Source organism: Thunnus maccoyii, chromosome 3, assembly GCF_910596095.1.
Source record: "Thunnus maccoyii chromosome 3, fThuMac1.1, whole genome shotgun sequence".
Lineage (NCBI taxonomy): Eukaryota > Metazoa > Chordata > Actinopteri > Scombriformes > Scombridae > Thunnus > Thunnus maccoyii.
Genome location: NC_056535.1, coordinates 3586216 through 3602378, shown reverse-complemented (window position 1 = coordinate 3602378; position 16163 = coordinate 3586216). Strand labels below are relative to the sequence as shown.

Here is a 16163-nt window from a genome sequence, read left to right as displayed (position 1 = left end):
ATCAGTGAGAGTCTCCAGAGAGACGTGAACGCCCGCAGCGAGGCCTTGACAGTGAGTCAAACTGAGGCACAGAGAGAGCGCCAGAACAAGAGGAAGTTGGAAGCTGTTGCTTCAGAGCACGGCAACAGGTAGGTGTGACAACACTTGCTAAAGATTATTTACACAGACTAAGCATTTAAGATTTCAGAGGATTAAACACATTTTCCTCTGCACAAAAACCCTGCCAGGAAGAGACGAAAGCTCGACCTGCAGGCCACCAAATGGAGCCGCTCTACAGAGAACACCGGAGGGTCCGACTGTGATCCTAACTGTCCCACAAGACAGACAGCGACGCAGAGGAAGGACTTCTTTAATTTTTCAACATTTTATTAAAAATGTATTTAAACTACATCATCTGTGTAGCGTCATTTCTTTTCATTCATGAGAGTTTTTAAAAACTCAATTACATGTAGGTCAAAATAACAACAACAAATAACAACTTGAGTTATGTCCAAATGTATGGACGGGAGGGGTTGTTAACCTTATAACACTGTGATTCATACAATACAGATTTCAGCTTATTTAGAGCAACTCCTGCACTGAAATGTTTATGCACATAATGCGTAATCTCAGTTTAAATTTATAAAATCGGTATGAAGCTTTAGACACATGAGATCAATGAATAATTAAGTTGTCTCTATCACTTATGATGTAACTGGTCGAACCGATGGAACATCATTCCTATAATACTGGATATTATACGTTTATTTAATATTTCTGAGTGAGCAATATTGTGGTGCAGCTGCAGAATGTAGTTTGAAAGTGAGTTTTTTATTGGTGTGAATAGTCTTAACTTGCTTTAACAGCATTTCAGTGACAATGTTTAAATTTACTATATTTGTTGAAGTAGTTGAAATAAAGTCACTGAATGCTGTTGAGCCAAGATACAAATAGATGTCTACAATTTTTAAAATTACTGTATTTTAACCTCAACGCCTTTTCAAGTGCAAATGCATGACGTCATCAATGCTAGTTTGCTGCGTGGGCGACTGTCTTTGTTTGTCTTTGCAATGAGAACTGTGAGCTGCCTCACGGGTCCATCCCCGGCTCTGTATGCTCTGCTTTTGACAAATCAAAAGAAAGTTCTCATTTTCCTGGAGATAAGAGTGGATCGGGATAGAAACATTATGTTGTCAAGGGAAAGTACAGGCGTGTAAGGCGTTTAAACCACATATGGAAATTAACCATCTGAATGTGACCGTTCACCGAAGGCACAGATAACAGCCTAGAGAGAGAGAGGGAGGAAAGACAAATTAACTAGACAGACAGAGAATTAAAAAAACAATATTATTTGTGTAACCTCTTAAAATTTGATTAATAATGCCTTATAGCCTATTTTTTCTGCACTGCTGCTGCGCTGCTGATATGTGTCCGATCCACTGTAAAAAATGTCCGTGAAATTAACAGTGAAGTGCTGTAAAATCACGACATAAAAAAAGTGTAAATAGAAAAACAATGAAGCAGTGGTTGATTCGCAGTTATATTTTGTAAAATCCTTAACCAAGCATAACTGTTATTTTTAAAGTAAGAATATGTTAAAAGAATCATATTTCTTGGTATAATTGACAGATTACTGTAGTTTAAACACAGAAAACCTGTAATATAGAAAACAATAAAATATAGTTAAAATTACAACATGTTAGTGTTAAAATAATGTTTTTTGTCCAGTAGATTTTTTTTAGACATAAAAAACCGTATTACATTTTAGAAATTTGTATGTTCTACTTTACAGATAAGAATATGTACAAATACAGTAAAATTATAATATAAACATGAAGGGTAAAAAACATGTGTTGTGTCTGTTTAGAATTTAGTAGACCTGTATTCAACAACATATCAATAGACTAGTAGTAAAACTATAATAGGGTACATATCAATCATTTTATATCCTCCTGATAAAATAACTCATGAGCATGTGTAGCTAATAACCAATGGATATCAACATTTGAGTGTTACTTTTTATTCCTATTTATGCTCACGAACAAAATAAAATGTGCTTTGCATAGCTAAGTATAGGTAATTGAGGTGAACACTTGTAAATATTGTGGACAGACGAATGACGGATTTACAGTTAGGTCCATAAATTTTAGGACATTGACAAAAAGTTATTTTGCCTGCCTGTCACATCATATTGAAATTGAAAGAAAATCATTATTATCATTTTTATGTGTATCTCCCGCTGGTCAGTCCAGCTAGAAAGATAACCATCTCTAATGCTCCCCCGTTCATTAAAAATGAAATGTTAGCTAAAGAACTGGCACGGTACGGACAACTAGTCTCCCCGATAAAGATGGTTTCTCTGGGCTGCAGATCCCCGCTGCTCAAACATGTGTGTGTGTCACCGTAGGCAGGTTTTCATTGTCCTGAAAGATAAAACTGACGATCTTAATCTGTCCTTTAACTTTAAAGTAGACGGGTTCAACTACATGGTTTTCGCCACGTCGGAGACCATGAAGTGTTTTGGTTGTGGCGTGGAGGGGCATTTAATCCGCTCCTGCCCAGAGAGAATGGGGGAGCAGCGGCGGGCTGCTGCCGGGGAGCCGCGGCCTCCGGAGCGGGTGCCGGCTCCGGTCCCTGCCGGGGAGCCGCGGCCTCCGGAGCGGGTGCCCACCATTGTTGTGTGTGGTAAATTAACTTTCTTTTTCTCTCTTGGTCTTTCTTTCATTTTCTCTTTTGTATTTCTTTATTTTTTCTTTATTGTTTTCTATTTTCTGTCTATTTAGACACAAACTCATGTTACACAATGTTTGTTGTTACTGTAAGCCATTAAAGTTAGTTAAATGACCCTAAAAAGCCTTAAAATTCTCTCTCTGTACTTAAACTGATATCTGTATTGATAGGAAGCAACTCAACTGACCTTTAAAAAATGAACAACATAAATGCTCAATTTCTTTGTGAAATATTTCAGGTGCACAAGTCTTTTTTAATTTAGTTTGAATTATGTTTTTGTTGTTTTTCTTTTTAGGACGATCCTGCTATTCTTCAAGACGGTTCATGCTGAGTGTGGATCAAAACATTGTCCACGATAACATCCCCTCCTTCATTTCGGCCCAGTGCATGATGTTTGGGAGCTATTATTGCTTCAACATCCATTACCCATCAGAGCTGGCATCAACCCTGGAGTTTCTACAGAGGTGTGTCTTTTTGGATTGACTTCATGCAACATTTTAACTTTATAGAACTGAAACAAATCTAAAGTAGCTGCTGCAGTAACTTGGTGGTTATGGGACTTGTCATTTTACCTTTTTACCATTGTAAGTGGCTTTAAAATAATAGCCTATCTTGAATAAAAAATGATGGAGGGGTGAAAATTTTTGTTGTTAATGAAGCTATCTTGTTATTAATAGTCATCTGTTATTCTTCTATTTTCCAAGGTGTTTTTTCTCCATCAACCCAGAGAAGGGCACTAAAGTGGAGAAGACAATCCCGTCTTCATGTGAACAGAGTAGTGCAAAAGCCATCAAAGTCACCAAAGGGACAAAAACTGGAAAATCCGCAGCAGAGTCAGAAAGTGATTTGACACTGACTCTCCTGCTGGTATAAAGAGTTTTCTGCAGGAAACGAAGGGATCCAGGCTTGTGAAAGTAGAGGATCACTTTGCAGACCTGAAGCTGTTTGTAGAGTCAGCGAAGCCTCTGACAAAAAGATCAGGAAACTTTGGAGATGATGTCCTGACAGATCAGGAAATTTATCATTTGAAGAAACTGCTGCTTAAAGTAAAAGCACAAATGATTGCTGATGATGATGTTTAGACGAAGGTTCTCGTGTTTTTCTCTCTTCCTGTTATGTTTTCCTACTGTTATGTTTCTTTCAAGCTTCTCTCTCTCCATGTGTGAATTCAAAATAGGCACTTTAAACTTGAATGGAGCCAGGGAAGATAGTAAAAGAGCTGCGTTCTTTAAGCTGATGGAGCTGAAGAACATAGATGTAATGCTGCTTCAGGAAACACACAGTAGTGCAGATAATGAAAGTGACTGGAGGAGAGGATGTAATGGGGAAGTCATTCTGAGCCATAAGTCCAGCTGTAGTGGAGGAGTGGGGATTGTCTTTTCCAGGAGCTTCTTGCCTTTTTCCTGTGAAGTTGAGGAAATTATTAAAGGCTGTTTATTGAAGGTCAAAGCTCAATTTGAAAATATTACTGTAGTTTTCGTCAATGTTTATGCACCAACCAAAGGGGTGGATAGACTAGCGGTACTAGATGTTTTATGTGACACTATCAGCTGCAGTAGTGATGAGTATTTGTTTTTAGGAGGTGATTTTAACTGTACTGAAAATCCAAAGCTGGATAGAAACCACCAAGAGCCTCATCCTGCTTCGTCACGCAGGTTCAGACAGTTGACTGAAGCTCATGAGTTGTCAGATGTGTGGAGGATGTTTTGTAAAAGTCACAGGCAGTACACCTGGAGTCACTCTAAAGACAATGTGTTATCTCTGGCCAGGCTGGACCGTCTGTATTCTTTTAAACATCACATGAACCTTTTTAAAAGTTGTCACATTAACCCAGTGGGCTTCTCTGATCACTGTCTGGTTTTTTGCTGATTTTTTATAAAAAATGTGCGTTTACAGAGTGCTTACTGGCATTTTAACACTGCCCGGCTTCATGACAAGGCTTTTAGAGCAGCTTTTGAATGTTTTTGGTTTACTCACAGAAAATGTAAGTCTGACTTTGCCTGTGTTCAACAGTGGTGGGATTTTGGGAAATCACAGATTAAACAGCTGTGTCAGCAGTTCACTCGTAATGTCACTAGAGACATAACCAGATCTATGAGGGACCTGGAGACTCAGGTGGTGGAACTGCAGAGTTTAGCAGGTTCTACAGGAGATCGAGGGCTTTTAGATTCCCTCAAGTCTAAAAAGTCGGCTTTGGCCAACCTGCTGGGCATCGCAGCACAGGGAGCTCTGGTCAGGTCACGGTTCCTTGACATCACACAGATGGACGCCCCCTCTCACTTCTTCTTTGGTCTGGAGAGGAAAAATGGACAGAGAAAGATTGTTCACTCTCTGCGATCCAGCAGCGGCTCTGCAATCTCAGATCCTTCTGAGATTAGGAAATTTGCAGTCAGTTTTTATAAAGATCTGTATAAGAGTGAACTAACAAACAATCCAGATGTGTGCAGCAGCTTCTTCACTGGTCTTCCTGTCCTGATGCTGTAGCCAATGCAAAGCTGGAGGCTCCGGTATCCATTAATGAACTGTATACTGCTCTGATGAGCTTACAGAGTGGAAAAGCTCCAGGTATAGACGGTCTGCCTGTTGATTTCTATAAATCCTTCTGGTCCGTGTTGGGTGAAGACCTGTTGGAGGTTGTCATAAGCAGCCTGGAGAGAGGACGGCTGCCTCTGAGCTGCAGGAGGGCAGTCATCACTTTGCTGCCCAAGAAGGGAGACCTGCAGGAGCTGAAGAACTGGAGACCTGTTTCTCTGCTCTGATCAACTCAGGTTACCTGGAGGTCTGGTCTGGAAAAAAGGAGGGCTAAAATACCTTGGAGTTTTTCTGGGCAATGAAATGTTCTTACGGAAAAACTGGGACAATGTCTTAGAAAAGGTCAAAGGTCGGCTCATGAAATGGAAATGGCTTCTACCTAAAATGTCCTACAGAGGTCGTGTTCTTGTGATTAACAATCTGGTCTCTTCTGCTCTGTGGCACCGGTTGGCCTGCGTTGATCCTCCAGCTTCTCTTTTATCACAGATCCAAAGGGTTTTGGTTGATTTTTTTTGGGACAGGTTGCACTGGGTACCTCAGAGTGTGCTGTTTCTTCCTAAGGAGGAGGGTGGACAAGGTCTGGTCCATCTGGCCAGCAGGGGCGCTGCCTTCCGCCTTCAGTTCATTCATAGACTGCTCACTGGGCCCACAGACCTGGTGTGGAGGACTTTATCCTGCTGCATCCTGCAGCGGTTTGGTGGTCTGGGACTGGGTTTGTTTCTGTTTCTAATGGACTCCAAGAAGTTGGACGCTTCGTCCCTGCCAGCCTTTTATAGAAGTGTCTTCTCAGTGTGGACTTTGCTGAGGAAGCAGAGGCAGGAGCAGGATGACTCTCTGTACTGGCTCCTACAGGAACCTGTACTGTTTGGAGGACTTTTGGATTGTCCCAGCTGGGGTGGACCTACTCTATCCAGACTCCTTCACACTGCAGGAGTTTCTACTCTGGGGCAGGTGGTGGGGCTGGCGGGACCTCGGTTGGATGATCCTGTTGGACTGGCTGCTCAGCTGGGAGTGAGATCTACACGAGTCATAAACCAGTTACTGAAACATTGGAAACAGAAGCTGACAGAACATCAATGCTTTCTGTTAACTGACTTTTGTGATGGCGCGCTGCTGCCAAACTGTACGGACCCCTATCCCACTATTGGACTGTTTCCGGATTTCAAAAACTGTTCTGGTCCTTTACTTGAGCCTGTCGACCCTGTGGGAGCTTCTTTGGAGGACGCCTCAGGAAAGACGCTGTATAAGTTGATGGTTAAAACCTTGAACCAGAACAAACTGAATGGACGCAGTGACACCCCGTGGAGGACTTAGGGACTTAGACCCTGACGTCAAACCAGCATGGAGGTCTTTGTATAAACCTCCTTTAACAAAGAAACATGTGGACCTGCAGTGGAGGATCCTACATGGCACTGTAGCACTGAACTCTTTTATCTCTGTTATTAATGCTGCTGTGGAGGAGAAATGCCCCTTCTGCAGCCAAAGAGAGACGGTGTTTCACTGTTTCTCAGAGTGCTCTCATCTGACGGCTCTGTTTGTGTTGTTAGAAACCATTTTTAGCAGATATGGAGAAATTTTTATGAAGCAGGTTTTTATTTGTGGTTTTAAATACACTCGCCAACAGAAGAACAAGTGTCAGATATTGAACTTTGTTTTGGGACAGGCAAAGATGGCAGTGTATGTGAGCCGCAGGAGGAAGGTGGAGGAAGAGCTGAATGTTGATGTGGTTCCTGTTTTTGTCAGAATGGTGAGGTCCAGACTGCTGGTAGAGTTTAGTTTTTACAGAGCTGCTCATGACCTGGAGAGTTTCCAGCTGATTTGGGGTTATGGGGGGGTGCTCTGCTCTGTAATAGATGGACAGTTGAGTTTTGGACATGTGCTGATGTAACTTTGATACCTGATATGTAATTATATTATGTATGTGTTAATGTAGTGTATTACGTTTTTTTACAGTGTACATAGTGGTTAATATATTTAAAGTTTAAAAATCAAAATCAAAATCTCTCTCTTTCTCTCTCTCTCCAAGTGAATCGGTTCCTCTCATTTTGTGTGTTTGAGTGTGTGTGTGTGTGTGTGTGTGTGTGTGTGTGTGTGTGTGTGTGTGTGTGTGTGTGTGTGTGTGTGTGTGTGTGTGTGGATCTTAGTTGGTCTCATTTCTTGTCTTGCTTGTAGAATAATCAATCATTAGATTAAGATTAAATTAAATCAATTCAAATTTCAACTCAATGATGAAAAATACGTGGTCATCGTTGATCCACACATCACCGGTCAAATTCTGCCATCTGCTGTTTCCCTCTTAGAAGTCGAATCAAGTTGCTCTTATCTAAATAAAGGTTAAATTTTATAGTCATTCATTCTAATTAAATAATTTAGTTGTTTCTTTTTCTTACTAAACTTATGTTAAACGTATTTCTGCTAATTGACTCTGCGAGAAGTGAAGAGTGCAGAAGCAGCGATTCGAAGTTTATTAACCTAATCCAAAATATGAAATATTCGCGTTTTTTATGTTTATGGTGAATGAAACTTGCCAGACAAAGATTCAGCCGTTTGAGGCTCACTAAGAGCTGTTTGCGTTTGTGCGTGAATGAGGCCAAACTATCCAACCTCACTTTGCTGTGTGTTGAGCGGGACACAAACAGTGATAAGGACAAAGTGAAGGAGAGGAGGATGAAGTTTTAAAAGGGGACCGTGGTATGTACAAAGTTGTAAGACTGTTCGGATTATTTTGTTCTATGGAGGATGGAGAAATACACAAATGGACTAACGTTACACTAAACTACAGCAGTCTAAGCAGGGACAACTGGTGAGTGAAACATCCATAATTAGTCTTTATTAACTTAAATGTTGGTTATGAAGTAATAAGTCAGAATATTAGATTCATCTGTTGTTTAACTCCATGCTTTCCGCATCTCAGTACCTGTCTGTGTCACTACCTGTGGTGTTGTAGACTGTCCACTTTGTATTTGAATAATCCTTGTAACTTAGTGTTGTAGACCGCCGTCTATATTTTATGTTTACTACTACATTGTTTTAATCATACTCATATTCCAGTACAGGTGAACATGGAGGAGAGTATGACCAAGTAAGAAATGTTCTTACTTTTGGTCAGTATCCAGAGGGATACACAAAAACACAGAGGCAGACATTAAGGCGATATGTGTAATACACATGTAATACGTATCATATTAACATTTCTACCCATTGAATAATGATGTTTTGGTGTGACAAAGCTGTGGTTAAGGTCTGGTTAGGTTAAGGCACAAAGACCACTTGGTTAGGGTTAGGGAAATATCATGGTTTGGGTTAAAATAAAATAAACAATAAAATAACCGCCGATGTCTCACTAAAAACACGTTTTGTAGAAATGTTGATATGATACGTTTTGTTGAAATGTTAATATGCTACGTATTACGCGTGTTGAAACGTAGATATTCAACGTTTCTGTGGTTTGCAGAAACGTAAACTGCCAATGTTTTATTCTGGCGGCCAGGCTGCGTTAAGATATGTTTGCTGCTGAGCCCCAAAAGACGGAATGATTATATTGGTTATCTTAGCTCAACTCAAGTGTTTTGCTAAGCTATGGCTAGGTTGCTGCAACTACTGTTTGTTGCCAAGCTATACTAAAACATAATAGGTGATTTGTTACATGTTGTTTTCAGGTACTGTGATTAACCCTGAGAGGGGAACAGAGGCCAGTTTGGAAAAGTAGACAAACAAGCTCACAGTGAATCCTCATCACCTCTCTTTTGAAGAACTTGACGTCACTTCATAAAGGTAAGTTAGGTGTCCTTCTTGTTTAAAATGTTTATTCCATTGTTTGATTTCTCTTCCTCTCACTCTGCTTGATTTTCATTCTTCTTCATTTTACAGGGAAATTTGTTAGAGTGTTTATAACACACACACGCACACACTGCAACGGAAAACATTTCATCATCAACATTACATCAACAAGTAACTTGCTTCGCAAACAGGCTTTCATTGAAGACTGCACTCCTCTCTCTCTCTCCCTCTCTCTCTCAATTCAATATTCAATTCAATTCAATTCAGTAGGCCTATGCTTTATTGGCATGAGATTGTGGATCAAACATGCTGCGAAAGCAAAAGGTTTGCTGCTTCGTGCTGCCGTGCTTCATTGTGGGCGACTCTGCTTTTTGTTCCAGAGTCAAGTGCTCATTTGCATCAGAAACAATATGTCTCCTGTCATTCATTTCCAGTTATTCATTTCCAAACATAATGGAAACATTCACATCTTGCAAAGACACTGGAGGTTATTAAGATTTTTATTAACTTTACAACAACAATGCTGGTGTGCATTACAAGTCTGCAGAGCAATGCAGTAGTAATCCCAGAGCATTTGATGACTAGTAGAGACTGCGGATGGAAGCAATGAGTGAATCATATCAGTCTCTCTGCTGTACACCTGCACTGTGCTGCCATCTTGTGGCCTTTTACATCACCTGACTTGATTTTCACTGGACCCCAAACTAGGCAGGATGTCAGGTCATGTCAGATCGTTTCTTGTCCAATCCCGCAGAGCAAGAAGCTTCTATGTTATTAAAATTGCTTAAAGGAACACTATAGTTTATTACAACCTGGGTTTGATCTTCAGAGCTCTGGTCCTCGGTTGTGTTGGTCATGATAGTATTGCTAAAAATAGGTTCAACTTTGAACTAATGGGTACACTCACATTTTCCTGAGCAAAGACAGATTAGCAACATCAGGGCTGCTCTCACTTTCAGTTTGACCTCTAAATAAATTGGTTCATACAATTTGGATAAAGCTTTGGCTTGTTTAAAAGCTGCAAGATCAGTGACTGCTCAGCTTGTTTCCCTTCTGAACCTTTTGTAGGCGATGATCCTAGATCACTTTGGTGAGTAAAACATGTAAATATCCAAAGCTACAAAAATAAAACCCAAATAGTAATAAACCATAGCTTTCTTTTAACAAATGTACCCAGTTCCCCTGAAATGTACAGAAGCCCACTGCACTCACTGCAGAAAAAATATTGGAGACCTTAAATCTCATAATGATGATTTCAGTATCATAATTATGACTTACTATCTCATAATTACAAGAAAAGATCTTGTAATTACGGGAAAGGTATCTCATAATTATGACATCTTGATCTTGTAATTATGAGAAATGTCAAATGTAAAGAGACTGAATTAGCTTTTATTTCTTCTAGACTTGAGACAGTGGGAGATATTAATGTGGATGAGCAGATGGTATCATTCTGTGAAGTATTCTGTGCCTTGAGTGAATAATCAATCACATGTCCAGATGTAATGCTGTTATGTACGTGAGGCTGATATATTGATGAACATGAAATAAAGCATCAGTATCCTGCACGAGGGTTTATGTATGAAACACTTAGAGAAAAATAATAGGCAGAACAATTCATAAATCAACATCTAAACATCTGAAGTCCTTTTTCAGACAGGAAGCTCTCAGACCTGCTCAGTCGTTCAGTAGTAGATGCTTCATGGATACAAAGTCATGGATCTAAATGTATCCAATATATCAGAATGTGTTAGTCTAACTACATACTATGGTGCCATTTGATAACAACCATCAATATAAAGCATTCAATAAAGTTTGATAAAGACATTTGCATCTGAAAATCCTCATCAGGTCACAGAATCTGATAGATCACAGAATGCAATTTAACAGCTGATATCTTGTAATTATGAGATAGTGAGTCATAATCATGAAATACCAAAGTCATAATTATGACATACAGTCAATTTTGCTTTCTTTGGTGAATGCAATGGGCTTCCATAAAAATGTGCTGTTCAATTACATTACTGGAATAATTCTCGTTATTTTGGAACAGCACCTGCTGTGGATGTGGCTAGCAGTAAGCTAACTAGAACGCTAGCTGCAAAGGTGAGGCCAGTGGCTACAGAGCACAGCAGCCACAGCACCAGCTATGACTAAAAGAAACAAAAATAAAACTGCAAGATTAAACAGAGGAGACAAGACTCCAAAATAACATCAGCACTGCTTTGAACACACAGAGTAGCTGTGCTCACACTCGGCTTCTACAGATGCAGGTTTCCTCTGGCTCTGGTTTCAAAGCAGACAGCTTATCAAGATGGCTAAACAGAGTTGGAGTTGGGGTGGTGAATATGACAACATAATCTGTCAGTTGATATAAATTTGTCTACTATCATGGATTTACAACAATCCTAAAATCTCTGGGTGAACTAGACCATTAGAGCAGTGGTGTAAATCATTGATCAGGACTGTTTAATTGGATTCATTGGCATCAATGTTATGAAGTTCTTTTTCAAGTATTTCCTTAGTTGATTAACCAAAATAAGGCATTCCTGTCTTAATACTTTATCCCTTTACAATTTCTACATTGATTATGCTGAAACTTTATATCACAATACAATATATACAGATATCAACATTGTTGTAGAAAATGACACAGTTTCATCCATCACTAGTTGGAGTGAAACTTCACCAAATCACAGGAAGGAGGGAACAACTTCCTTTCCTGCTTTTTGTACTTTTATATACTAAGAGTACAATGTTTGACTGTTCTCAGGTTAAGAAAATACAACTGCAAGCATGTTGTTGATTGTCCAAAGTGATCATTTACTGTGTCCTCCAGAGGCTGGCACTTTATGTCACCTCTTTAAAAGACTGTTGATAGCTTTGACTTCATCAGTGGACAGAGGAGACAGGTTGTAGCCTCTCAGCTCTGGTTTTCCTGCAAGCAGAAACAGAAAGACAAACATCATGGTCACCTTACAGTAGACTGCTGGGAGAATGTTCAGAGTTTGACTTGTCCTGAGGAGGTATCGATCACGAAATAATAGCAGCTGAAATGTTTCCACTTGTATAACAACTGGTTTACCAGCGGAGTTAGTACTGAGCTGCAACCCCTCCCTGTTTATTCCTCCAAGTCTATATATATCTAACTGAATGCAGACTGGACTCAGTTATCACTTCCTCTTCCAACAACTGAACCACTGGGAGATGTTTGGAGTTTAACGACACATCAGCTTCAATCGGAGATCTATCAGAAAACTATTTTCTCTACAAACACAAGTTACAGGAAAAAAGACTGCAGAAATATTCCATATGGGATAACAGTTGTTTTTCTTCTCCAAACACTAAGGGTCAAAGGTCAAGACTCCAGATATCATCTCAATATCCTGTCTGTTGAGACACTTATTTGATCATCCTGCCTGAGTTTATCTAACGAGTGAAATCTGCATCTCCAGTATCTGGAAGTTTAATCTCTTTTGACATATAATAAACTATGTCATTGCTACAATATTTATCATTCATCCTGTTGCACTATGAGCTCACCAACTTTTGTTGTAATCGGAAAAAAGTTTAATCAACTCGTGATTACAGTTGCTGTTTACATGCAGGGCTGGACCACTCAACAGAAACATCTGGACAATATAACACCACAACTAAAAGCTCACAAGTCAACACTGAGCTGATTCAAAACCTCTCTGACACACTCAACAAAAACCTCAACATTTTCAAAAAGGAAGCACTTATCACAAGGCTGTAGGGACACATGACTAATGACAGTGTCACATTATTGAGCTCAACTTGCTTATTATTGTGAGCTTTAGAGATGTTGGTAGGTGTGTTTCTGAACCTGGACAGAACCAGTCGAGCTGTGTCTCCCTGTTTCCCACCTTGATGCTAAGCTAACTGCCTCCTGGCTCCAGCTCCATGTTTAACATACAGACCTGAGAGAGGTATTGATTAGGTCTGCCCCCTAAAAGTCCATACATCAGTCGAGAAGTCCCTGAGTCAGCTTGCATTTTGTCAGCTGAACCGTTGGTTTTTTTAGCCACGTCTTTATACACAGAGTAATGCAAAGTGACAGCATGACAGGCTGTAAACTTCTACAAAGTCTCTAAATGACCTAAATACATAATTGTGATGGAAACAGGACAGCGTGACCAACTGAACTCTACTGCAGTCAAAATGCTCCTCATACCTTGCATCTCATTGAGACGATTGACTTTTGCTTTCAGTCCTTTGCGAAGGTCATTGATCTCCTTGTCCAGCTGCTCCTGGTCTACAGATGAAACACAAAGATCACAAGAGTTTAGAATGACCTCACATTCAGCCACGACATGTAAAACATATCACTTTATATTCAGATGTATACTGGAAATCTATCTAATATACAGTACTTAGTTATGAACACTTTTACCTTTCTGAATCATCTCTCTTGTCTTGGATTTGGGAAATTTGATGAACATGTTTCCGAAGCAAACCTTCACTTTCTCTGCAAATGACAGCAGTGTTAAACAGTTCTCCACCAATTCAGCATTGCACTCCTAACACATTTCTTCTTCCATATCAAAACCTAGTGCCTACATTACCCACTATGCAACTCAACCACCTACAGTTGTGTGTCAGATGTATTATGCAAGTAGAAGCTAATGTAGCCTGGAGCTGCTAGCCTCCAGCAGAGATGAGCAGCTACAGAGGTCTGCTAACCTCACTGCTTTCTAACTTCACACCACCAGACTTTTGTCATTGTCTAACTTGTAGTCTTCTGCCTCAACAAACACTGACTCCAGTGACAAAAGACTTTATGCAACTCTCTCTCATATATGTAGTAGTACTGTCCAACACCTAGGAACACATATTGATGTGTAAAATCAGTATGATTTCACATACAGCGACATCTACAATCAATATACAACTCCACACCTGACTCACATCATGATACTACACTGTTGTTTCCACTGTGAAATCACTGTAATGATTGTTCTCACAACCTAAGCCATGAGTGACAGACTGAAACATCCATATTACAGCATCCTGTCATGATTGCTCACTCACCTGAATCTGACAGCTCATTCTTCAGTGCGTTCAATGCCTCTCTGTTCCTGTTTCTCTTTGAGTCCAGGTCCACAATCTGAAATACCAACACAAATCAACAGAGAACATTAGTTTTCACAACAATACAGTACACTAGATTACTCATTTCAGAATGTGGAAAAATTAAAACAAGCAATATATGTTTTTAATTGTCTGGATTTATGCTTAAAGATTTATTTAAGAAATATTGCCAAACTCAGGTCTGTTGTATCACAACCTGAGCTAGAGATGATTATTCACGCTTTAATATATATATATATATATATATATATATATATATATATACATATATATACCTGCCTCAGCAAGTCGTCCCTGGACTGTCTACAAATGTTCCAAAATGCTACTGCAAGGCTGTTGATCAGGTCCAGCAGGACGACTCACATCACACCTATCTTATCTTTACATTGGCTTCCCATCAGGTTCAGGATTCATTTTAAGGTTTTCACACATAAAGCCCTGCAAGGTCAGTCACCTGTGTACATCTCTGACCTGCTCCGTTCTTATATCACCAGTAGGTCACTTAGGTCTTCTGACCAGGGCTTACTGGTTGTCCTACACGCTCAATTGAAAACAAGAGGTGATGGTGCTTTTGAAGTGGTGGCTCCAACACTGTGGAACACTCTTCCAACAGACACATGATCTGCACTCTCTGTTGATGCCTTTAAAACAGCTGAAGACTCATTTATTCAAACTGCCTTATAGTGTCTAGTGTTTGTTTTTAGTGTGTTTTTAAGGTATGTTGTTGTTCATGTCTTATTATTTGTTTCTTTTATTGTATCTTATATATTATGTACTATTTTTATGGTCTAACAATTTTACTCTTGTGAAGCACTTTGTGACCTGCTCTGTGAAAGGTGTTACATTAAATTAACTTTACTTACTTAAAACACGATCACAGAGTCATAGACAACAGTCATATCTAACAGTTAGAGGTTTATATTATGAAGACAAATCTATGTAATACTGTGATCTTTAAGTTTATGGTATTTTAAATGAGTAGGGCCATTTTGCATAGTAAGCTACTACATTTTTCAACTACAGTAATACTTTCATACGTTTATCTATATTTTAAATGCAGGACTTTTACTTGTAATGGAGTAACGTTGTTTATGCTGTGGTTTTGCTACTTTCACTCAAGTAAAATATCTCAATACTTCTTCCACCACTGGATAATACGTAACGTTTTTGCTTTCTGTAACTATAATGATGAGATACGACTGGGTTTCTATCCGACTAGCAGGTTACTGGGAGACTGGCCACAGAGCTAACATACCCTTCCCCAGGGTAGGTGAGAATATGTTCAAACAAAGAAAATAAAGATTGAAAATGGCAAACAGTAAATATTCTGTTTCTGAGCCATGAGATAATTTAGCTAATTAGCTTAGCTGCTAACATTCACAATTTCACTTCCGTCACGTTATTTATACCCGTCCTCCCGGGACGCCATGTTCTGCTCGTTATTAACAACATGTTGTTACCACATAAGCAGCTACCTGTTGTTTAGAGGTGAGAACATCCTCAGCTGCCTCCTCGACTTCTGACAAATATTCCAAAACACGCTGCGATTCAGCGTCCATGATGCTTGTGTTGCTATAAAAATACGTTCGGGCTGAAACAACAACAGGAAACAGAAAGGACCGCGATGGAGTCGCATCAAATATCCTCCGCTCTGTCTTCTCTTACAGCAAACACAACCCATCACGTGGATTTATGTTGTTGAAATTTACCATTTAAGTAACACATTAGAACACTACCATGGGAAGATACAATAGTAAGACTAGGATACTTCTTTGTTATCAACAAAAATAGCAATAATATACCTATCAAGTGTGGTAAGTTGTCTGTATTTTAGCAGTTTCATTTCTATGACACTTATTTACACGAACATTTTGTGATGTGAACATCTATACTATGCATCTGTTTATGATCAACAAGCGTGCGCACAAAGCTCTGTGAGATTTTCAAAACTGCATTAAAGGAGACAGAAACTTTCATTCTTTGTCTGGGCTGCGTTAATGTTGTCCATCACTAACACACTGACTGCCCTC

At 39.5% G+C, this 16163-nt stretch overlaps 1 protein-coding gene across 1 annotated transcript; it reads right to left on the bottom strand.

Moving 5' to 3' along the window:
- Positions 1 to 9502: 9502 nt before the first annotated feature.
- LOC121894851 (p53 and DNA damage-regulated protein 1-like) lies at positions 9503 to 15751 on the bottom strand. The gene is made up of 5 exons (XM_042407725.1): positions 15609 to 15751; positions 14074 to 14149; positions 13436 to 13510; positions 13217 to 13297; positions 9503 to 11959 (listed from the first exon to the last, which is right to left on the bottom strand). Exons 1-5 carry the CDS (start codon positions 15690 to 15692, stop codon positions 11877 to 11879), a joined length of 399 nt encoding a protein of 132 aa, XP_042263659.1. The 5' UTR covers positions 15693 to 15751; the 3' UTR covers positions 9503 to 11876.
- Positions 15752 to 16163: the final 412 nt, after the last annotated feature.